At 38.8% G+C, this 25,192-nt stretch overlaps 1 protein-coding gene across 3 annotated transcripts in view; it reads right to left on the bottom strand.

Annotated features, from left to right (window-relative positions):
* GFRA1 (GDNF family receptor alpha 1) overlaps positions 1-25,192 on the bottom strand; it is a 299,658-nt gene that overhangs the window by 53,807 nt on the left and 220,659 nt on the right. For all 3 annotated transcript variants that reach the window (XM_027851809.1, XM_027851807.1, XM_027851808.1), the window contains 2 exons: positions 4,294-4,403; positions 470-604 (listed from right to left, as the gene is read on the bottom strand). In XM_027851809.1, the coding sequence (XP_027707610.1) occupies positions 470-604; positions 4,294-4,403 (245 nt within the window). The remainder of the gene's footprint in view (positions 1-469; positions 605-4,293; positions 4,404-25,192) is intronic.

The following is a 25,192-nucleotide window of genomic DNA, read 5'->3' as shown; positions in this document are numbered from 1 at the left end:
GCACAGTGACGTTGCTCACTGCATTACTGTAAGCTCATTCTGGTAAAAAAATATTGATGACCCATCTCTGTAGTCAAAACCTGACCATCTGAAAAAGTTTTGTTGTTAACATTTTTTTCTTCTTCCATCAAAATCCTTTGTGATTTATCCCCCATTTAATCTACCTGAGTTTCTCATACTGTAAATTCTACTCAAGTTCTAAGGTCTCTTGTGTATCAATTCTCCTCTTTTCCTTCCTCTGCCCCCAACCCAAGACACACATTAAGGGCTTCAGATATCTGGAGCTGTCTGCCTTAGACTCTTAGATTCAACGACTCAGCAACATGCAATTCCTTGGGTCGAGGTTCTAAAGCTCAAATGTGGCCAAATATATAAATGAGATTGTTACCACACCAATGTTAAAGGAGGGAGAAACAGAGAAAGTCACCAGGAATAACCCAACTTCTTAGATGAACCATGAATTACTCACTGAGACACATGTTGTCCTTGAAGAAATTCAAAAATTTCAGGCATTCTTCTAAGTCATTACCACTGTTGTTACAGTCACACCACGGAGCCACACTGAGGCTGTTAGAATCTATATAGTTAGGTGTCATCACTGTGCCTGAAGGAGAGACCAGAACATGTACAATGCTCAGTCACATTCAATAACAACACGGACCTTTGGATCACATCAAAAGAAATATGTTGTTCATGGTGGTCAGTGGCTGGCGGGCTGGTAGGTATTTAGAATTATGGTAGTTGAATACGAAATTATAGTAAGCAGTGCATTTTTTATAAAAACTTGTTTCAGAATAAAGTAACTTATCCATTTGCCTTAAAAATTTAATCTGAATTCCATGAGCAGCTTGTTTCTCTTCACAAATAATATGGATGATTTGGAGCATAGTAGAACTGGTTGAGAATGCATGAGCTGAGAAGTAACTCCTTAGCTTTCTTAAAAAACAAAAGCAAAAAAACATCAACCTGCCCAAATAGGTGGTAGAAATTTTCTATATCTGGTATTTCTGAGAACTTTGATTTTGTTCCCTCAAAAGTACATGGAGATTATTAAATGACGTTAGCAAATTTAGAAGGCAATCAGTGTCACATCACATACACATGACCTACATTTTTGTCTTTAAGATCCAAGCTCATGAGACATTCAAGTGTATGGATACTTTCTATTATAAAGTAGATGAAAGTAATTCTCTAAAACAGTGGCTCTGAGGCCTTGTTGACCCTAGAAGATCTTCCACATGGTCCTCTTAGCAGTCTTATCTCTGACAACATCTAAATGGGCATAAATTAATAATTTATTTCTCTTATTTTTAAGATAGATTTTATTGACATCTTTTGTTTATATTATTCAAAATTTCCCCTGTACTCTCCCCTACCAGAGAGCCACCTCTTATAATAAAGAATTAAAAAAAAAACAGGAAAAGAAAAAAAAATCAGCAAAAATTAGTCAATACATTTGAAAAAAAACCTGACATTATTTGGAATGTTACACACCTGTGAAGTCCTCACCCCTGCAAAAGAATAAGGGGAGGGGGATATTTTGTCATATCTCTTCTTTGAAGCCAAGCTTGTTTTCTATTAATTATTTATTTTCATAAAAACTAGTTGTTCTCTCATAAGTGACTCATCTCAGACACTACCATTTTCTCAAATGATCTTGTTGAAGTTTTCTTTCTTTTCTTTTCCTTATTTCCTTCTTTCCTTCCCTCCTTCCTTCCTTCCTTCCTCCCTCAATCTCTGTCTCTCTCTGAGCCAAAGAGGAATGAGGAAAGTACTAACAGCCTGGTGTGGTTATTCTGTTCCACCAAAGTGATCCACGCACATAAAAACTTTGAGAATCATTGCTACAAGAAGTATTTCTAAATACGGCTTTCCATTCCATGCCAGGGAATATGGGCTTCAATGAGAGTTGTGGCCTCTAGCATGCCTATACCAAGCTTCCCACTCCTGTTTGCAGATGTTCTCTATGGGTTTTAAAGGACTATGTACTCCAAACACACAATGGGAAAATCAGTGAGTGAGGCAAGGAGTTACTTATTAGGCATCCAGGGGTGCATGACTTTATGCCAACTACTTCATATACATATAAAAAGGCCATGGCCCCTGCTCTGAAGGAGTTTATAATTAAACAACCTAAGAAATCAGTACTGAAGGAGAGGTACAAAGCATGCTGAGTTTCACACTGCTAGTTGTTGTCATACACTCACTGTTACCTTGATTTTCAAGTGTTTAAGAATTAAAGAGATGCCAAGTCCCCAAGTCAGGGAATGGTCTCACAGAACTTATGACTCCATCGCCATCATACAGTACAATACTTTGACAATACCACAGTGCTCATGAGGTACCCAGTTCAAAGTGCTGTGAGGAGATTATGGCAAAAATTCTGAAAGGCGGGGGGGAGTGGTCCTACTTTTCCAATTTATGGAGGTTCTCACTAGCTACAGCAGCTACTTTTGATTTTCAACAGCCTCCTGAATGCTAATTAGAATACAAATCTGAGTTTCTATCATTTAAAAATGCTGACATGTAAACAAGACTAATAATTACAATCACAGAATTTCAGAGTTTGAAAGGACCACTGTCCCAACTCCTCCAGGTCATCAAGCCCAGTCTAATGAACAAGAATGCCTTCCATAGTATTTCTGACAACACCATTCAGTATCCACTTGAAGACCTCTAGTATGGGGAAGCTACTGACTCTGGAGGTAGCACATTCCATATTCAGACCATTCCAATTGTTGGGAATTTTGTCATTGTACATAGCAGAAATCTGTCTCTTGATATCTTTTATCCACTGTTCTAGTTGCAACCCCTGGGGCTAAGCAGAACACTACCAATCCTTCTTCCACAGGATGGCCCTTCAAATTCTGGAGTACAGCTATCATGTCCCCCTGCCTTGGGTCTTCTGGCTTCCAGGTGAAACATCTCCAAGATCCTTAAATGGATTTGGTCTGACAAGATCTCTGTTCTTAGGATCTTTGATGTCTTCTTTCCTTCCTTCCTTTGATATTCAAGCTTGCCAATTCTTAAAATGTAACACCCAATTCGGGGGTACAAGAAGCAAAGAAAGCTATTGCTAAAAACAAGATTAAAACTTAATATAGAAATAATCACTGGTATAAATGATTATTAATTCATTTGTTATGGAGAAGAAGAGAATGCAAATACAGAACATCTCCTAAGAAGAATGTGCTAACTGGAAATGTCACTGCAAATGAAAATGCTCACGTAAGATTTGCCCGACAAAACATTCTGTATATCTTTTTAAGAAAAGTGATTGTAGAGTTGTAGTAATGAGTGTACCTAAACACTGGGAATATTTCTGAGTTAGTTTCAATACTTTTTGGATCTCCTCAATGGCTTTTAGTGAGGATCTCCCTTCTGGTTACAGTACTGCCTGTACCTTTGCTCTTGGTGGGGCATTTACCTGTTTAGAGACTTGTTCAGCCTCCACGTTGACACCTGTTAGAAACATACGTGGTGACAGAGCTATTATACTTCTGACAGCTGTGATTTCCCTGATCTCTGGATCCCTTTCACTACGCTTTAGAATATGCCATTCACAATAGAACAGAAACCCACACAGCCTCCTGCCATATATTACACCTGTTTCTGCTGCACGCGGCTCCCTTCCCTTCTGCCTGCCTGCCTACATTTTACATCCAGGATTTCTACCCTCCTGGTTTCTTCCCAAACAGTTAGAGACATTTTTAATCTCACCTTCCACTAGATATTTATAAGAATGCTTGGGTTTGGAAGGAAAGGAGACAATTTTCCAGGATGCTTACATCCACCATGATAAGCATGAACACTGAGGGTTGAGTTAGCCGGATAAACTTATTGACTGATAACAACATTAAGGATTATTCTTTCCAAAGAGTGATTTGTGGGGAAGTAACATTTTCCAGGATCAAATGATATCCAAGTTTGCCATTCTAGCAAGACTCTCAATTAACTTTGTTTGACTTGCTTCTCCTTCCAAAACCTCGATTCTCTCTCTTCTGTTGTTCTACCCTGTCAATTTTCCAACAACTCAGCTTTCTCAATAGCATGCTCCTTCTCAGGTCCTCCCTTATCCTTTTCCTTCCCTTACTGATCCTCACTTCCAGTCTTTGTCCCTTTCCATCTATTATCTTTTTCTTTACAGAGTATTCCTAAAGGGCTGATAAGTCAAAACATAGCACAGAATGTTGAAGAATTTTACAGATAGTCAGGTAGTTAGAGTTTGTGGGCATTTGTAAACCAGACAGCATTTCTTTCTCCCTGCCTCCCCCAATCCCCTTCAGATCTTACCAATAAGCCCAGAGTAGGCAAGAAGGCAGTCAGCATAGTTTTCCTTTAGACAGCTGCTAACAGACCGTGATTCAGGCTGGCAGTTTGTGAAAAAATCCGCAAGGCGAGATCTGCAATGTGGCAAAAGGGGTGGGGTTGGGGGGAAAAATGTGTTTAAAAAAAAATCCTAAGCTTCTAGGCAGATAACTTTAGCATCATTTTCTTTGTCAATATCCTTTTTATATAAACATATAACATGTGAAACATTAAACCATTAACACCCTCCAAACAACAACCAACAACCACAAAAAGCCTTCCCTCTGTCTCTATCTCTGCTTGCTTACAGTGGTGCCCCTAAGGCCTATAACAAGAGAAATCTTGGTGTTTTGAAGTTTCTGTTCAATATTTATTTCCTGACATTGCTTATGTACATCTTTCAAGAAATATGCTCTCTTCACACACTTAAGGCAAACACTGGAAAAATATTTACTTAACACAGAAACATGTCTCCCTGGCATCTTAGAGATGATCTTACAGCCCACAGCCCATCTGCTTCTGTAATTCCTACCAGTTACAAAAGGACCTGAATCTGCCTTGCAAATAGCCCCTCGCCCACTAGCCTAAGAGAATGGCGATTTATTTCAAACCAGTGACACAAAATGCTGTTGCATCTTAGGAGCTAAGGAGAAGCCATGATTAGAGGAAAAAGCTGCAACCTACAGTCAATAATAGCTAACATTTATATAGCACTTACTATATGCCAGGCACTGCTAAGCCCTTTAACAATTATTATCTTATCTGATTCTTACAATAAATGGGTGGATTAGGAAGGTTAGGAACATCTATCACTGTGGGGCCAGTTTTAAAGAGTCTGCCAAACTCTGAAGAGAAGCATCTTGCATTTAGACACAACTGGCCAAGCAGCCTTATTTAAACACTTGTGCCCAAGTGCCTTGCAGCTTACCAGTGAGTGCCCTGTAGAATACTCCTAATAAATTTCATTTAGTGGTGCTAACTTTGCATATGAAATGAGACAATAAAACCTGTAATATGGACAAGTTATAGGAGATGGTATGGTTGTGTACCTTTCTTAAGAGTGAACAGCATATGGATGTGTATTTCAAGCATGAATGCAAGAGTACAAATGAGATACAATAATGATGACCAACATTTATAAAGCACCTCGAGGGTTTGCAAAACACCTGTACACACAGAGGCTCATCTGAACCTCACAACCACCTTGTGAGACCATACTGGATTTTAAGAGAATCTGAACCACTTACAAGACACCACTGAATGTTTTCCGGGCAACTGATACCTTTGGATCACCATTTGTTAGGCAACTCTCAATGTTGCTTTCCCTTTCTTCCACAGTAGTCTAAGGGAATGTTTTTTTTTTTTCTTTTCTCCACTAAAAAGGTCAGGAATAGACAGAAGGGCCCCCACAGGAGCTCTGGTAGGAGTAAGACAGTCTTCTGGGGCCCTAAAGGAAAGAAATACCAGCAGCATACAGCACAGGGGCTGCCCAAGCTCTGAGCTAGAAGTCTCAGTCCCTTTTTAGCTTGGTTTTTTAAAGAGCCCAACCAAGCCCAGAAAAGAAAACATTATGGCCACTTTCACAGAGAAGAAAATTTGTAATTATGTAAATTGAAATTCACAGCCCATTAGAGTGCCACATGGTACTTGTGCAGTAGGTTATTTCCTTGAGCAAATGACTAAAAACTATGTGATTCCCTTCTATTCTTGCTATTTGCATTTATCCTTTGTTTTTGCACTATTTATATACACCCTATTTGTCAGTATTTTCTCTTTAGACTCTAACATTCCTTTCCACCTCCGACCCAGATAAACCCTGTATTTGTTTAATTCTCTTCGTACAGCACTGAACATAGTGGGACATTTGAGATGTACTTAATAATGCTTTCTGATAATGGCAGTGCTAGGAAGCTAAACGGCTTTGCAAAATTCCTGAACAGCAGCCATCCAAGTCAGTAACATCCAGATGAGGTTTAGCCCATGTGCATTTTGAGCTCCCTGAAAGCCTCCGCTTTCTTGATGTGTCTGTCCTTCCTTCCTTCTTTTTTCTCCTTTCTTCTTTTACTTCTCAGGGGTGGAGTTCCACTGTAATTGAACACTCTAGAGGACATAAAACTTAGCCACTTAATGTACAGCCTGTTTAAAGGATTTATTTTTCATGGGAAATCCCTAAAGAAGGTTCACGCTTACTCAACTGGTTCCAATCGTATCCAGCTTGGTTTTTGTGTTAATTTCGGGAGAATTTCTGTGGTCATGAAAGTTAATGATCTGGTTGTATTGTGCATCTAACTTTGCAGAGGCCAAATATAGTTCAAGCAGCTAGGGTTCAAGTTGCATTGTACAACCCAGCCCCCAAGTAACTTTCCTGCCCCTCCATCTCCAATCTCCCTTCCTTACCTCTAGAGACATAAAGGTCACTCTCTGTTTCCATGCTAGCTTGGTTTCGCCTACTCTCTTGAGCAGACTATTAAACTGCACCAAATGGGGATAGAGATTACTGTCCTTCAGCATCTGAACTAATGCCACTAGGCCCATTTTGCTTAACAACTTCAGGATTGACTCCCAATTGGTCTCTGGAATGAAAGGCTAATTGAGTCAGAGTCCGTGACAGCAATATAACTCCTCTCATTTGGGAGATGAAACTGAATATTCTGTTCAGAGCACAACTCGGGAGACCCTGCTCTCAATAAAGAAAATGAAGTAATGGCCCAAGAATGGTCGAAAGGACCATAAGCACATTGCCAACATTTGGGAAAATCTTTTCAGATACTACTGATAACTCAAGGCGTTGATGAAACAGGGCTTCATGTTGTTAGAGTACTCTCATGCCTACCATCTTTCTTATTCCGTGAGATAGGCTCACCATTTAAAGGGACAAGGGAAAGTCTGAATGGTACACTCCAAAGAAATCATCACTGCTGTTTATAATGACCATCAAATGGGCAACGGAGAGATTCAGGAGCTCCTGAGAGGGCAGTTAAGGCCACTGGGGCGAGACTCTCCTGATAATGCCCTTTACCTTTGAGTTGAGTAGAATAGAGAAAATATTAGCTCAGACTGGTGAAAGGAATGCAGAGGGAAAAAAAACAAATAAGCAAACAAAAATCACAACTCTCTATGTATCCTGTCCTGCTTTCCCGTTTTCTTTTGTGACTAAAGGGATATTCTTTATACCTTCAGAATGCCCTAAAGCAACTCGTTACTTTTACTGTCCACATAAGAGGCACCTCCTCTATCAACACTTTACACTTTGCATATTTCTATTTGTATTATATATACCTATATATTAATGTGTTTGTATATATACATGCACATATATTTATATTAAAGTGAATATGCATATATTATAAACATGCATGAATATATGATGAACACATGCATGGATACACACTAAATTCTTATAAGGTTGTGACTTCATATTTCTATTTGTATTATATATACCTATATATTAATGTGTTTATATATATACATGCACAGATATTTATGTTAAAGTGAATATGTGTGTATTATAAACACACATGAATATATGATGAACACACATGCATGGATACACACTAAATTCTTATAAGGTTGTGACTTCACATTTCTATTTGTATTATATATATGCATATATGGGTATGTTTGCATATATACATAAATTAGAGTATATATATGAGAATAAACATGTATTTGTATATAAGCACACTAATTTCTTATAAAAGTAATGACTTCATATTATTTCTTTTTTTATGTTCCCTAGTAACTAAAATAAAACAATGTACAGAGAAGGCATCTGATGAGTGTTTGATGAATGAATGAATGTGCAGAATTCTCTACTCCTGGCATATTCCCTCAATGTAAAGTAACTTAGCTTACCCTATCCCCTACTTTTTTAAGCATGCTCCTATTCTCTTCTTCAGCAACAGCTATAATACACTAAGCTGTGAGAATCTACTCAAAGTTTTAAAAACTGAATTTCAGTACAATAGAAACAGAACTATATTTGTAATCAGGAGACCAAGTTCAAATCTTGACTCAATCATTTATTGCTGGTGGTATGACTTTGGGCAATTATTTAATCTGAGTGCCTCAGTTTCTTTGTCTGCTATTTCTAGACAGTAACATATTTATTTTAATAAGATTTTCCCAAGAAGTGATTTGTAAGATGCCATCCAGGCCTAAATGTATGATCCTGTGAGTAAAACTCTGTGTGTGTGTGTGTGTGTGTGTGTGTGTGTGTGTGTGTGTGTGTGAGAGAGAGAGAGAGAGAGAGAGAGAGAGAGAGAGAGAGAGAGAGAGAGAGAGAGGTGTGGCATCACGATGAACCCTGAAGTGATGAATTTGATTTTTTTTCTCTGTGAAATTGGAAAGGAAATGAATAAGCACTAACACTGACATCTCCATTCCTGAAAGAAACTACTCCCACTCTTACCAAGAAGAAAAACACCAAGCAAATCCTACATTAGCCTGGGAAAATATGCTAAGGGAGGAAAAAAGTGGCTTCTCAGGAAAATCTTATTAAAATAAATATGTTGCTATCTGGAAATAGAAAAATGATTTTATTGACAAATTCTAGGAAAGTCTTCTCAAACAGCAGATGGTCTTTTGACAGTGGCGGGGGGGGGAATCATTTTCCCACATATTCTGTAACAGTGTTATGAAAATAATGAATGACTTAAACAGGTAAAAAGACACCAGCTATTCCCAGCTTAGCTCATCCTAGATTATGATAATCCTTCAAATGTTTATCCAGGACAAATCACAGCTTGGAAACAAGCTTTACAGTTTAAGGAGGGGAGCCCTACAATAGGAGACAGGAGATCTTGTTTCAAATCCAGGCCCTGAAACAAACAAGTATTCCTGGGTAAATCATTTAATGCTTAAATTTACCATCCTGCCAAAAAAATTAAAAAGAGAGATAGTATATAGGATATACTTGAGTCCCTTGGGGGAAAGAAACACACGTGTATACATATATACATACATGCGCATGCATATATACATGTATGTGTATATATGTGGATGTATGCATGTGTGTGCATGTATATATACATATATGCTATATGTGTGTGTATATGTGTGTGTGTGTGTGTGTGTGTATATATATATATATATATATATATATATATATATATTCATATTCCAAGTAATACTGGTATTCTTCACGGTCTTCTGGGCATTCCAGTCTCCAGAAAATTCTTTGGCTCTAGAGAACAACATATCTTGGGGCAAGCAATGCAATTAAATTAACCCTTTGATTGTACTTGACATGTATTTGTAAACCTCCAAGTTAATTTTAAAAGCTTAATTACAAAAACTTGACATTCAATTGCAAAAATATACTTCTCTAGGCTACTTCAGAACTCCCAAATAGTCCTGACTCTGCCACTAAGTAGTTATGTGACTTTGGACATATCATTTTTCTTCTCGACCCTCAGTTTCCTTTTCTGCAAAAGTAAGGGGGCTGGACTAGATGCCCTATGAAGATCTTTTTCTAGTTCTAAAGGTTTAATTACAAATAGCTAGTATTATGGTGTGACAATGACATTGGATTCTCAAAGGCTGCAACAATAGAATTCGACCCTTGGTAGGTCCTGCTAAACTGGAAAAATCCTCAAGGTTGCAGGTTCTCCACCCCTGGACTAGACATTTGATTGCTTTCCCCCTTTGCAAAGAAATTCCCTTGACCAAGGAATGTTGGCACCTTCTCTGAAACCCATAGTCTTTGTACTCTAGAGTACCTCAAGGTTAAGGGATGTGTGAAGGTCATACTACATGTCAGAAGTGGCACTGGAACTCAGGTCTTTCCTGTCTTTGGGGCAGCTTAGGTGGCCCAGTTAATAGAGTACAGGCCTTAAAATTGGGAAAATCTAAGTTCAAATCCAGTTTCTGCTATAGTTATCCCTTCCACATTCTGATTTTCCCCACTGTGGTTTTGACATAACGCGGGTCAGCAGCATAAGAAATTAAATGGGAATTTGCGGGGAGTTTTGAGGAAGCCACAGATGATACTTGAAAGCCAGCAGACGACACGAAAAAGTATAGAAACTCAGAAATGTATAAATTATATGTATAATATTATATACTATCAACCCAAATTTTACAATAAAGTACTGTAAACACCCCATAAAATAAAAAGAAAAAAATCAGACTTTTTCTCTGGTACAAAGGAAGGGCCAAAATATTTTGTGCAGATCTTCAAAATCGCTGGGGCTGGGGGAGTTGGATGAAGGCACTCCTAACCTCTGCAATGTGGAAAGGATAACCGTACTTATTAGCTGTACGACCCTGGGCAAATCACTTAACTTTGTTTGCCTCTATTTCCTCATCTATAAAATGAGCTGGAGTAAGAAATGGCAAACCACTCCAGTATCTTTGCCAAGAAAACCCTAAATGGGGTCGCAAAGAGTCACACACAACTGAACAACAACAACTTCCTCTCTTTCAGACCAATTCTCTATCCACTATGCCAACAACACCATGCTACTTCTCTGTGGCAGAGAGTAATTTTTATTCCAATGTATTCTAACAGAGTCTCTAAGTCTGGTAACTGAAATAATCTAGAGAGAAGCTGATAATTGGGGGATTTTGTTTTAAGTCATCAATTGCACAATTGCTCTCCTACTGTTACTATTCAACAAAATTATTTTTAAAGCTTTTCTTCTAATAACAATGGTAATAGGCTTTGTCTGTGAAATGAGAACTTTTTAATAAAATGAGGAAGCATTAATAATAATAGCTCACATTTATAAGGCACTTTAAGGTTTACAGAAAGCTGTCCCTACAGTCTTCCTCTGAAGTAGGTACAGCAAAAGTATTATTATACCTACTTTACAGAAGAAGAAACCGAGGTTTAGTGAGAATAAATAATTTGTCCAAGGTTAACAGTTAGTGCTACAGCCAGGATCTGAACAGGGCCCTCTGATTTCTGACTCAATCTCCTTTTCGCTATGCCATCCTGCTAGTTTAAGTAATAGAATGTGGAATGGAGAACTGATATAAGTGATTCTAGAAATGAATTCTTTAATTCACTTCATGGTGGCCTGCCTGATGACCTACAGCTTCCTATCTCGGCCCTGCAATGAAGTGGAGCTATTTACCAAAATTCATATGGGGGAAGACACCGCCTGGCAGCAGGCTACATCTTACAGAATCAGAAACTTCAGGCAGGCTTCTTCACCACAGTCTACTTGTCTCCACATCTCCCCTCACATTTCCAATGGAAAATACCCGGGTTCCTTTTTTTAAAAACCCTTTTCCTTTGTTTCCTTCTTTGGTCGGTCTCTCTCTCTCTCTCTCTCTCTCTCTCTCTTTCCCTCCCTCATTCTTCCTCTATCTTTTTCTCCCTTACTTTATCCTTCCTTATTTCTTCTTTCCTTTTACTTCTTTCCTTTCTTTTTTCTTCCTCCTTTCCTCTTTTTTATTTCTTTTTCTTCATTCCTTCCTACTTTTCTACCTTCCTTTTTTCCTCTTTATTCTTCCCTCCCTTTCCTTTCTTTCTCCTTTTTCCCTTCCTTCCTTTTCTCTTTCCTTCTTTCGCTCTCTTCTTTCTCTTCCTTTTTCTCTTTCTTCTTTCTTAGATCAACCACACTCTACATATTGTGGGAACTTGAATCTTAGTTCAAAGTTAAGTCAATTTTCTTAATGTTTTCCCAACAGATCACTTTATCTAAAACCAATCATTTTTCTGAAATTTATGACTCTAGTTAATGTTAAGCTGCAACAAGCTCATTGCACAAAAATATTTATTTTCCCATCTTTCTTTGCCCGTTTAACTTATGCATTTGGGACAGGTCATATCTCCATGACAACACCGACAACTAAAAGGGGAGGGAAGGGAGCAAATTTGATCAAAAGGTACTGCAAAAGGTACTGCATCTTCGTATTAGTTTAAATCTTTCTGTATAAAGAAGCACCTAAAGAAATACAAGAAACATTTGTGGAAGAGGAAGCTGTGCCTATAGCAACATCTTATAATTTTGATTCCATGAGGGATCGTAATCAACTGCCAGTTACTTGAGGATAGGCTTTATGATATACTGAAAGCCATGGACATGACTAGATTGGCCAACATCTTCCTACAGTGAAATGTGAAGTAGAGTGTGAGATTTAAAGAGAAACAGAAAGCATCCCTAAAATCACTGGATTATAGGGTTTGGAGCTAGAAGGCATCTTAGAGCTCATGTAGTCAAATATCCTCATTCTACAGCTTAGGATACTGAGGCTCAGAGAAGAGAAATGACTTTGCCCAAGGTCCCACAGATAGCAAGCAGAAGAGGCAGGCTTCAAACTCAGATCTGCTCACTCATAATCCCAGGCTCTTTCCATCATACCACTCAGGTAAGTAAGCTGATGGAGTTATGATGGTCCTTTGGAGTTCCTGGAATCACAACTTTAAAAGGATGGTGGTCTTCTTATGCTACAACTGTCTGGAGTTGTGAAGGGAGATAAGAAAGTGCCCCTTACACTAAGTTGCCCAATGGATCTCAAGCTTTCTTACCAAGGCCATCCCCTCTCCCCCTCTCCCAACAAAAGCCTTCACCTCTGAAACTCTAAATCCTCCAGGTTCAAATAGCAGAACAATTTTAAATGGAGATCTAAAAGAAACAACATGCTCCACATATGACTAAAAATTTAATTGAAGTTGGGTAAAATAAATTACTTTGTTAATGTTACTGAACTTTTGTAAGGAATAAAAATAATCTTGAAAAAAACATGTGTCTAATCTTGGACCCAGGAAAAATAGAATAATGGTAATTTTTTTTCTGGTGTGGTGACACAAAACATGATTTCTTTCTGTTAAAAAAATTACCTCAGACCTCATTCTCCAATAGCCTGTTGGAGAGCACATCTGGAATGCATTCTGCAGGAAATCAAAACCTATATTAAGTGTTTTGTGGGGAGTTGTTTCTTTGTGTTTTGTGTTTTTTTTATTTTAATTGTACAATATGATTCTGTCTTCCAGAGGACAAGGAAAAATATTTGTCCAGGGAACTGGTTGGAAAGTAAGGGTCTTTTGTGGGCTCTACTTTTCCCACTGATGGAAAGCATACTTTCCAGCCTCTTGATTAAGAGTGTGGAGGAGACAGAACAGATATCAGAGCTTAAAACCACAAGCAGCAAAAAGGAGCCAAGATTTTGAGAGTAAACTGGGTCTCCAAGTTGGCGCACCTAAAACACTCCCCTCAGCAAATTAGCACTGAGAGTGCCAACTGAAATGCAGACATGTGAACCTTGACACCTTTTATGTTTTATCAAATCCTCTCCAAATATTTCTCACTTCTTTGAGAGTTTGTTAAAGTGCCAGTCCAATGAATGTGTTTTAGGATTATTTACCCAGAACTCATGTACTTATTGCTTGGAAAAAGCTCTCCACCGTACAAGCAGCCTTCGAGATTCCCTCCCATAAGACCTTTAATTCCAGGAAAAGAAGTCACACATTGCCATGTGTAAGTCAATGTCCATTTCCCCAAAGGTTCAGGCTCAGCCTTAGTGGGTCTTGGCACCTCAATGATAGAAGTAATTGGGTGAAATCCCCTTTTTTTCTCAAAGGCTTTGCTTGCTCTGGACATTGTTCTCTCAAACAGTTCAGGGACATATCTATCTCTCCACCAAGTGGGCCAGCTCTGAGGGAACCCAATGCTTCTTTTCTCTCTCATTTGCTAAGCCCAGTCTGAAGGAGTCTCAGACAGAAAACTCTCAAAGAGTTTAGGACACTGAAGGTCAATATCAGTCATTTTTGTATTTGCAATTTGTTCTTTGGTTAGAAGATAAGTACCTTGAGGGCAGGGACTGTTTTTTATTTTAACAGTTGCTTTTGATTGGCTGGTATATCTAATTTTTCTTCCTTGCCTGTGCTTAGACATGATGATGCTTAATATTCTCATGAATGTGGTATTTCCTTAGTTCCTCTCTGCGAAACACATGGGAATGAGGAGTTGATATCCAAATATTCACTAGTACCGACACAACAAATTTAAGGTAATAATAATTCATACTGGATTTCAAAAACCAGGGTATTTGGTGAGGATTCGAGGATTCAAGGATTCAAGGATCCATTCCAGGATTCAAGAGTATTCTCTGCACAGGCAACTTTTGCTTATTCATTTATAGTAAAAGATTAAAATCCTAAGTAGTCCTCTATCACACAGCATGTTTGGAGGATGCCTTCAAAGCCACCAGCCTAAGCCACCAGTTCAGAAAATATAAACTCTGAATTTGACTCTTCATTTTCCCTCAAAACCCCCATATCCACACAGTTCCTAGATCACAATTAATTCTATCTCCACAAAATCTCTCCCATCTATTGCTTTCTCTCCACTACATAAACAGCAGCCTAGTACAGGCCCTCATCACCTCTCACCTAGACTACTGTAATCACCAACCAATGGGTCTCTCTCTCTCGCTTTCAAGCCTCTCCCACCTCTGATCCTGCTTGGTTTCTGATCCTACATGATTTCTACATGACTTCCAAAATGGCAGTTCTACAGAACAAGTCTGATCCTGTCACCTCTTCTGCTTAAGGAGATACAGTCGCTACCTATTACTCCTTGGATAAAACACTTTGACATTAAAAACCCTTCATAATCTAACTCCAGACAACCTTTCCAGGCTCCATTACACTCCTTCTTCAAGTATTTTCCAACCATACTGGCCTACTTATTATTACCTTTCCACGGTAGTACATCTCCCAACTGTGTGCTTTTGTCCAGGCTACTACCCACGTGTGGAATGTACTTCCTTTTCACCTCTGTTTCTTTCTTAGAATCCCTAGCTTCCTACAAGGCTCAAATGCCTTTCTCAGCTCAGCTTACACAAGGCTAGCCTGATGCTTCCACTTGCTAGTACCCACTTCCTCCCTAAATCTACTTTGCTCTTTGTACATATTTTGTATTTATTTCTGAGTGCACATGTTTTCTTCCACCCCACCCCCGATGAAATGGAAACTCCTGGAGGGCAAGGATTGTTCCACTTTCATCTCTGTATCTCCAGTACCTATCCAGTGCTTGGGATAGAGTAGATACTTGATAAATGTTTGATGAATCAATCTCTTCTGTTTTCCTGACCTTGTTCTGCTAATCATTCTTCCACTTGCAATCCTCAATCTCTGGGTCCCTCCCCACTGCATACAAATATTTCCACATCTACTATAGCCTTAAAAAACCTTCACTTAACCCTTCGCCTGCTCCTTATAAGTTACCAACTTCTATCTCTCTTCCCTTTTATCATAGCTAAATCCTTAGAAAATGCTGTTGCCACCCTTTTTGCCTTTAATTTTTGAATTCCCCCTCATTAATTAATCTTAATTGTCGATTGAAAATTGTTAGTGCCAAGGTTACCAGTAATTTCTTTTCCCCCCCAATAATTTCTAAGTTGCTAGTAATGCTGTCTTCTCAGGCCTCATCCTTCTGGACTTCTCTGTATCTTTTTGGACTGTTGACTGGTGCTCCCTACTCCTCCTGGACTCCCTTTCTTTAGCATTTGTGAAACTGCTCTCTTTTGGTCCTTATACCTATCTGAGAGCCCTTACCAAGTATCCTTAACTAAGTTATCATCCAGCACCTACCCTGTAACTATGAGTGTGGCTTAGGGTTCTATCCTGGTCCTTCTTCCTTTCTCTCTCTGCATTCTACTTACAAGATCTCATCCATTCCCATGGACTCAATTATTATCAGTATAGATGACTCACACATCCATAAATCCAGCCTTCCTTTCACTCTGGAGCTAGTGGTAGCACAAACTGCCTTGCTGGTCATCTCTATCTAAATGTCCCAGGGGCATCTGAAATTCAACAGATCTAGAATGGAAGTAATAATCTTCGCCTCCAAACAAAACAAAACAAAACACACCTTTCCTCCTAACTTGGCAATCAAGATTGCCACCGTTCTTCTAGGGACCCAGGTCTTCAACAGCTGAGTCAAATTCTCAATTCTTGTCCATCCCCCTCCCCCACCCCAGCCCCCCACCACACAGTCACACACAGCTTTCCATTCTCTTCATTCATGGGGCTACCAAATCAATTCAAGGCCTCCTCACCTCTCCTTTGGTCCCTTGGAATGCTTCAAGTTTCCACGTGTGAACTCCTCTACTACGGCTTACCTGGTTTCCCTACTGCTACTTCTCAGTGCTAACTCCTTCCCAAATAACTTCGGATTTGCTTTTAATATACTACATAATTGGGGCAGTTGAAGAGTTCAAATCTGGCCTCACTTACTAGATGTACAACCCTGGTCAAGTCACTTAACCCTGTTTGCCTCAGTTTCCTCATCTGTAAAATAAGCTGGAGAAGGAAATAGCAAACCACTCCAGTATCTTTGTCAAGATAACCCTAAATGAAGTCATGAAGAGTCAACACAACTGAAATGACTGAACAACAACAAAAATACCATATAATTATTTATCTGTTTGCCACTGTATCTCCAAGTAGAACATAAGCTAACTGAGGTCAGGGACCTTAAGAAACGCCTGTCAAAATGAAATGAACTGAATTGAAAATAAAAAAAAAAATCTATTGTCCTCAGCTAGGAAAGGAATAATCCATATCCTCATAGGTATATACATATACATAGACCCATATTTACATGTACATACAAACACACACATAGGAGTTAAATACAAGGAAGTCTGGGAAGGAAGGTTCTAGAAGGTGGCATTTGGAAAGGTTTCATGCAAGAAGATGGTGCCTGGGCTGCATCATAAAGGAATGTAGGTTCTCTCTGAGGGAGAAGTAAGGAGGGAGTGCAGTCTAGACATGAAGGATGGCCAGTACAAGGGATGGGAGGTGAGGTATCAGGATTGAGAAAACAAAACTGTTTGACAGGAATGCAGAAGGCAGGGGGGGAAATAATATCCAATGAGGATAGATAAGTAGGTCTGGGTCAGGGTGTGTCGGGCTTTAAAAGCTAAACAGAGGAGTTCATATTTTATTCTAGAGACATTGTCAGGTCCATGATTAAGGAAAATTACCTGGGAACATTAATATAGACCAGACTGGAGAGAAGACTTGAGGCAGAGTGACCGATTAGGAGTATATGGGAATACTTTAGGCGAGGAGTGAACTTGTGTGAATAGAGAGAAGATGGTACAAAGGCAGAAATGGCAAAAATTTGGCAACTGACTGAATATGTATGTTGGGGGCCAGTGAGGTGCCGATGATAATACAGAGTTTGTGAACCTGGGACAATGTAAAGATGGTGGTGCCTTTGATGGAAATCCCATGATTTTGTGAAACACCCTCCCCATCTTCAAAAGATTGAATGAACAAGGCAAACAATGTGATGATATGATGGCTTGAATCTTGCAGAAGTTGGGCCAAAAAGCTCCACCCAACTCTGTTTCTGATTTACCAGACTGCCACCATCAGCTGTCCTCCCCAGAGCATGAGGCCTTCTCACCCTAGAACATCCAAACATTCCTATGGCCTTCTCACCCTGCAACATCCCTCCATCGTACCGACCTCCTCCCACTGGTGAGTTCCTCCTGGGGCATCCATTTTAAGGAGGGATCCAGACTGACCAACTTTCATTATTCCCTCGGCTTTGCTTCCAAGTTGTCAGACTTTGACACCACAGCCCCTAGCAGATACCTCTCTCCTCTCTCTTTCAGTTCCCTTCTTTATGTTGTCTTTCCCCTTTAATTGATCAATCAATCAGTAAACTTGTATTAAGTGCTTACTATGTGCCAAGCACTGTGCAAAGCTCAGAGGACACAAAAAGAGGCAAGACAGTCCCTTCCCTCAGGGAGCAAATAATCTATTAAGAGAGACAAAATATAAATAAATATATGCAAGGCAAGCTATATACAAGATAAATAGGAAATAATTAACAGAGGGAAAGCACTGGAAATTAAGAGGAGTTAAGGAAGGCTTGCTGTAGAAGATGGGATTTTAGTTGGGCTCTAAAGAAAGCCAGGGAGATCAGTAGAGGAGCAGAGAAATAAGAGTATTCCAAGCATGGGGGACTGCCAGACAAGATGCCCAGAGCCAAGAGATGGAGTGTCTTGTTTGTAGACCAGCCAGGCCAGTGTCACTGGATCAAAAGGTACATGTTGAAGAGGAACAGCAGGGATTGGTTTTGGGGTTTTTTTGTTTTGGGGTTTTTTTTTCTTTTTTTTTTTTGCTTTTACCCTCAAGGCTTAGCACAATAAATGCGTTTTGTTTTTCCTTGCCTAAAAATTTAAGAAATCTCAAGATTATTTCCTGTTGTCTTCTATGTTCCAGAAAGTTAGCCAGGGCAATAAACCTGAGACTTCAATGTTTTTCAGGGTGTTCCTGTTACTGATGTCAAAGTCCTTAGAAGTGAACTTTTTGTATAAAGTGCTTAACATCTCTGTGTGACATTCACCAACCCTGTCTGTGAAACAAAAATGACTGAAACTGGGCACTCTGACTGAATTGGACTGGCCTCCAAGGACTGGCTGAGAGATGTCGGAACTGCAACCAGGAATTTAGGGCAGGGCATGGTTATGATGTATTAGCAACTTGGGACATCTTTACAGGAACAAATACAGTTATTTGTTTTTAAGAGAGAGAATTGTTTGGAGGAGAATGAATTTAAGGTTTTCTGGAGGATGAAGCTATCATAAGCTTTTAGACTACCAGTAGTTTTCCGCTATTATAACAATAGATGACAAATGTTCTCAACTATTTGGGAGTGAATCCTACTCCAACCTTTTATATACCAGCAGAGAAACACAGGCATTATCACTGTCTTCCATTTGTGACAAGAAGGAAAAAATGTTCACTGTTTCATAGATCTAAGCATTAACTTGCTCTTTTGCTAAACTGAGCCATTTTTTTGAGCTCTAAATTAATATATTCTCATTGTTGGGGGCTGGGGTTCACTTACATAGAATTCTGATAGAGAAACCTCATATGGGGGGAGCTATGACAGTGGTAGGAGCAGCTTTGGGAGCTCTCAATACAGAGATGATAGGAGGGTCAGAAAACTGGTCGGAACGACATCCACAGGGAACTCTTTGCTGGCACTAGGTGCAGCTGGTGCTAAATGGCAACTCTTTTGCCCATGAGCAGTTACGGGTCACAGTTCCAGGGTGGAGAAGAGTGCTGGTGGTGGGTCACAAAGGAGACAGGGCTGGGGTCACAGTACACAGGAAAAGAAAAGTGTTAGTGTTTGAAGGCTGCAAGAGGTCAAGGTTCCTTCCTGAATAAAGACCAGAACAAAGGCCATGAGAGCAGAGACCACACCTCTCCTTGGATCATACCACCTTGGAAACTCTGAAAACTTGCAGACCTCAAAGACTAGCTCTGAAAACAGCTGCGTGAAAAAGCCTAAAGATTGGGACATTGCCTCTCCATCCCTCAGTGAGCAGAGCCCAACTTTAACATAAAGTTCAAAGTTAAGAAATAGGCTGGAAGGGCAGCTAGGTGGTGCAGTGGATAGAGCACTGGCCCTGAAGTCAGGAGGACCTGAGTTCAAATCTGGCCTAAGATCAAACACTTGACACTTACTAGCTGTGTGACCCTGGGCAAGTCACTTAACCCCAATTGCCTAAAAAACAAAAAACAAAAACAAAAAAAGAAATAGGCTGGAAAAATGAGGAAGCAACAACAACAAAAAGAAACTGACCATAAAAAACTGTTACAGTGGCAGGGAAGATCAAGACCTAAGGAAACAGCTATAATCAAAGCCTCAAAGAAAAATGCTAACTGGACCCAAAGTTTGTAAGAATTCCTGGAAGATTTAAAAAAACAGATGAGTGGTAGAGGAAAAATTGGAAAAAGAAATGAGAGTGATGAAGGAAAATTATGAAAAGAGAATTAACAGTTTGGTAAAAGAAGTACAAAAAAATCTGAAGAAAATAACACCTGAAATAACAGAATCAGCCTAATGGCCAGAGGCACAAAAATTCATTGAAGAAAAGAATTTCTTAAGAAGCAGAATTGGGCAAATGGAAAAAGAGTTAAAAAAAAAAAAAAGCTCACTGAAGAAAATAATTCCTTAAAAATAAGAACTGGCAAGTAAGGGCTAATGACTCTATGAGACATAAAAAAAAAAAGAATAAAGGAGTCATAAGAATGAAAAAAATAGAAGAAAATATGAAATAGCTTATCAAAAAATGACCTAAGAAAATAGACTGAGGAGAAATAGTTTAAGACATAGCTAAACAGAAAATGTGACATTCAAACACAAGGCTCAAGAAAAACATAAAAAGGTAAACATGAAAGAGTAATCATAAGAGTTTCAATAAAGTTAAATTGTTTACATTCTCATATGGGAAGATGGTAAACGTAACTCCTAAGAACTTTATCACTATTAGGGAAGTCAGAAGGAGTCTAACAGAGGGCATGAGTTTGAATCATTATGTTGGGATGATTAGAAAAAAATGAAGGGGTGAGAAAGAGGGATACACTGGGAGAAAGGGGAAGGAACAAGTAGGAGAGGGAAATTTTTCTCACATAAAAGAGGCATGCAAGTAAGATCTTTTATAGAGAAAGGGAAAATTGGCATGAGGTGGTAGGCGATGCCTGAACTTCACTCTCACTGGAATCGGTTTAAAGAGGGAAGAATATTAACACTCAGCTGGGTATAGAAAATTATTTTATTCAATAGGGAAATGGGAGGGGAAAGGGATAAAAGATATGGAGAGGTGATAAAATGAAAAGTGGATTAAGGGGACAGTGGTCAGAAAGAAAACAGACTTTTCAGGGAGGGACAGAAAATGAGAAGGATAAATAAAAGAAAATTCGATGAAGGGAAATACACAGTTAGTAATTATAACTGTGAATGTGAATGAGAAGAGCTCAGCCATAAAACAGAAATGGATAGCAGAACGGATTAGAAACCAGAATCCAACAATATGTTGTTTACAAGAGACGCATTTGAAAAGAAAGACATACAGAGTTAAAATAGGGGCCTGGAGCGAATCTATTATGCTTCAGCTGAAATAAAAAAGGCAGGGGTGGCAATCTTGATCTCAGATAAAGCAAAAGAAAAAAATAGACCTAATTAAAAGAGATAATCAGGGAAACTACATTTTGCTGAAAGGTACCAAGACAAGGATTATCAAAAAAATTTACATCAAGTTTTCCTGATAAAAGCCTTATTTCTCAAACATATGGGAAACTGAGTTAAATGTATAAAAATAAGAGTCATTCCCCAATTGATAAATAGCCAAAGGATGTGATTTTAGAAGAAGAAATCAAAGTTATGTATAGTCATATAAAAATTCTCTAAATTACTATTGATTAGAGAAATGCAAATTACAACAAGTGTGATGTACCACCTCACACCTATAGAAATGAAAGTGCTGGAGGGGATGAGGGAAAATAAGTATACTAATAAACTGTTGGTGGAGTTGTGAACTGTCCAACCTTCTGGAGAACAATTTGGAACTATGTCCCAAGGGCTATCAAATTGTGCATATACTTTGACCCAGCAATACCATTACTACATTTGTACCCTAAATAGATAAAAAAAAGGAAAAGGACATCTATGTACAAACATTTACAGCAGCTCTTTTTGTAGTGGCAAAGAATCAAAATTTAGGGGATGCTCATCAGATAGGGAATGGCTGAACAAGTTGTATTATATGATTGTGATGGAATAGTATTGTGGTATAAGAATTGATGAGTATGGGTGGTTTCAGAAGAAAACATGACAAGAACTATATGAACTGAAGCAAAGTGAAGTGAGAAGAAGCAGATTACATGCGCAATAACAATGATGTAATGATGATCAACTATGGAAGTCTTAGCTACTCTTATCAATACAATGATCCAAGACAATTCCAAAGGGCTCATGATGAAAAGAATGCTATCTACCTCTAGAGAGAGAAGCGATGCATTCTGAGTACAAATTGAAGTATAATTTTCTCTTTCTTTCTTTTTTCAATATGGCTAATACGGAAATACATTCTGTCTGATTTCAAACATATAATGAATATCATTTTGCTTGCCTTCTTAGTGGGTGGGGGAGGTGTGGGAAGGAGGGAGAGAATTCAGAACACAATTTAAAAAGAAAAGAATGTCAAAAATAAATATTTTTTAAAAAGAAAAAAAATAATGATAGCATTTTATATAGTGCTTTAAGGTTTGCAAAGTGCTTTACAAATATTATCTTATTTGATCCTAACAACACTATGAGAAGTGGGTGCTATTGTTATGCCTACTTTATGGATAAGGAAATGAAGACTAGATATTTATTAAGCACCTATCATGTCAGGCACTGTGCTAAGCACTGAGGAGACAAAGAAAAGTAAAAGAAAATCTGTTTCTAGGATCTTAAAATCTGATGGATTGTGAAGCAAAGAGAGGTTAGGTAACTTGACCAGAGGTCACACAGATGGTAAATGTTTAAGGCGGCATTTGGACTCCAGGTCTTCCTGCCTGGAAGTCTCATGATCTATCCACTGCACCACCTAGCTCCTGGTAACATTTAAGAAGGCTCTGATCTCTCAATCCATTAGAGATGGGGCAAGAGTAAACCACAAGTCCACTACCTGAACACCATCTGATTTTGCTTCTTCGCATGTCCTTAAAAGAAGAAAAACAAAAAGTACATATTCTTCTCTTCTTGTAATTCTCCAACCAAAAAAAAAATGTTTTAAAAGAACTAGTGAGAAGTACATTGGTGGTACCTTCAAGTGGTACAAGGGGCAGCTAGGTGGCAGAGTGGATAGAGCGCTGGGCTTGGAATTAGTAAAACTAATCTTAATGAGTTCAAATCCAGCCTTGGACACTTACTAGCTGTGTGACTCTGGGCAAGTCACTGAACCCTATTTGCCTCAGTTCCTGATCTGTAAAACAAGCTGAAGAAGGAAATGGCAAACCACTCTAGTATCTTTCCCAAATATATCCCAAATATCCCAAAGTGGGGTCACGGAGAGTAGGACATGACTAAACAACAAAAAACCCAACTTCAAAAGTGAAACTAAGGCACTCAGCTGAAACCAAGTACTCAGTTGAATTTTATTTTCCTTGCAGAAAATTCAATCCTAATTCACATATGTTATATGGCATGTAGAAGAATCAAATAGGAGAATATCTATTCTAATGTTTAATAACCTATACTTGAACATAGTCTAAACATAAATGTATGAAAATAATATCATCGACTATCTTCATCTTTCCTAGGTTTCTAGTTGTACTCAGGAAAACTATTAAATAGTAAATATACACTATTTTTTTTTCTGTTATAAAGTCAACTCATACTTGAAGAGAAAATAAACAACTAGTTTTACTGTTTTTGTGGCTGCTGATGGTATGCTTTCCTGGAAAGATCATGACAAATAAAATGTTGCTCAGCAGTCACAGAATCATGGGCTCACGGGTAAAAAGGCCCCACAAGTGATTAATCCATGTATATATAGTCCAGCCACCCAATCATTTCTAAGAAGATGAGAAATCTGCCCTCTGATATTTTTCAAAGCCTCTCCAACCTCTCCTGATAACCCTTTCCAGCTGTTTCATCCTTTCACCATCAGCTAACCAATTCCCATATTTCATCTAAAGCTCTCGTGTGATTGTTTAAGACAAGATTCCCCCTTCTAACCTCCGTAAGGAACTAGCTTGTATAATCTAGATGAGCTCCCTTCTAATAAAGTGTTTGATGGCAACACTCTCCTTCAGTCTTGTCTATGCTGAACCAAATGACACCGCTTTGGTTTTTGTCAGTCCAATTTCTCTGGGTACTAGGTTATCTCAAGGCTTATCTCTGGACTTCATTCCCTCAAACCCTCCATAGTGGGGAGTGATACAGTGATGTAGTGTTGTAGGAGGTTCATAGTGGGGAGTGACACAGTGATGTAGTGTTGTAGGAGGTTCATCTCAGAGTTCAACAGATCCTGATTAAGAGCTAGCAGGGAACTTAGAGGTCAACCTAATCCAACTCCACTATTTTATGGATATGGAAACTGAGGCCCAAAAGAGTTAAGTCACAAGGTCACTCGGGTAGTAAGTGAAAGAATTGGAGCTTGAACCCAGGCCCTGTGACTTCAGATCTATCACTTTTTCCCCCCATACCAAGATAGTTCAAAGCCATCCTAATCTTTACTACGGAATAAAAGTTTTTTACAAATATGCACCCACCCTGCCCCAACACACACACACACACACACACACATACACACAAAACTTTAAAAGTCAAAACAGAAAATAAGGTGCTGTTATATAAGCTTACCAATGTTGAAGATAGATATTCTAAGAATAGCAACACAAGCCTAATTCCTATAGGGAGGAAAGGTATACCAGGTTATTCCTGGAATAATCCATTCGTTTACCCAACAGACGTTTACTGACAAAGAAAACAAGCCAAGCACTATGCTGGACCTGGTCAAGAAACATAAAAAATGAACAAGATTCACCTAATCTAATCGACATTTATTGAATGCCTCCTATATACAAAACTCTGTGCTAGGCATTGATACTAATAACTATAATGTAAGCTTGAACCAATAAAATGCACACAGTGATGAGATGGTATTGAGTTTAGAGGGATGGAGATATTTCCTCCTGGTGGTATCAGGGATGATTTCAAGGAAAAGACCGTATTTGATCTAAGCCTTGAAAGAGCATAGGAATTGGAAAAGTAGATGTGGGGAAACATCCCAAGCAGAGGGAACAGTATGAAAATCCTGAGTTTTCACAGAAGTTATTTTGATACGGATTGTCTGCTCCAGAGGCTATCATCTGATTTAGGCAGATATAAATGATCTTTACTATATCCAATAAAGTGTAATGATAGAATTAGTTGACATTCTTTTGCTTAACAGTGCTTGCAAATTTAAAGCATAAAAAATAATATCTGTTGTTGCTACTCTGCAGGGCTTGAAAGCAACCCAACCAAAGTGATGGATTCAGGTTGGAGGTTGTCTTAGCTTTTTCTCCTCCAAGAGGGGCTGGGGGGTGGGAGGGATGGGGGGAGATGTCTGTCTGAGGGAACATGAG

The sequence above is a fragment of the Vombatus ursinus genome, unplaced genomic scaffold (genome assembly GCF_900497805.2).
Source record: "Vombatus ursinus unplaced genomic scaffold, bare-nosed wombat genome assembly UNPS02009205.1, whole genome shotgun sequence".
Taxonomy (NCBI): domain Eukaryota; kingdom Metazoa; phylum Chordata; class Mammalia; order Diprotodontia; family Vombatidae; genus Vombatus; species Vombatus ursinus.
The sequence above is the reverse complement of the archived record's forward strand: the minus strand, read 5'-3'. Positions and strand labels throughout refer to the sequence as shown.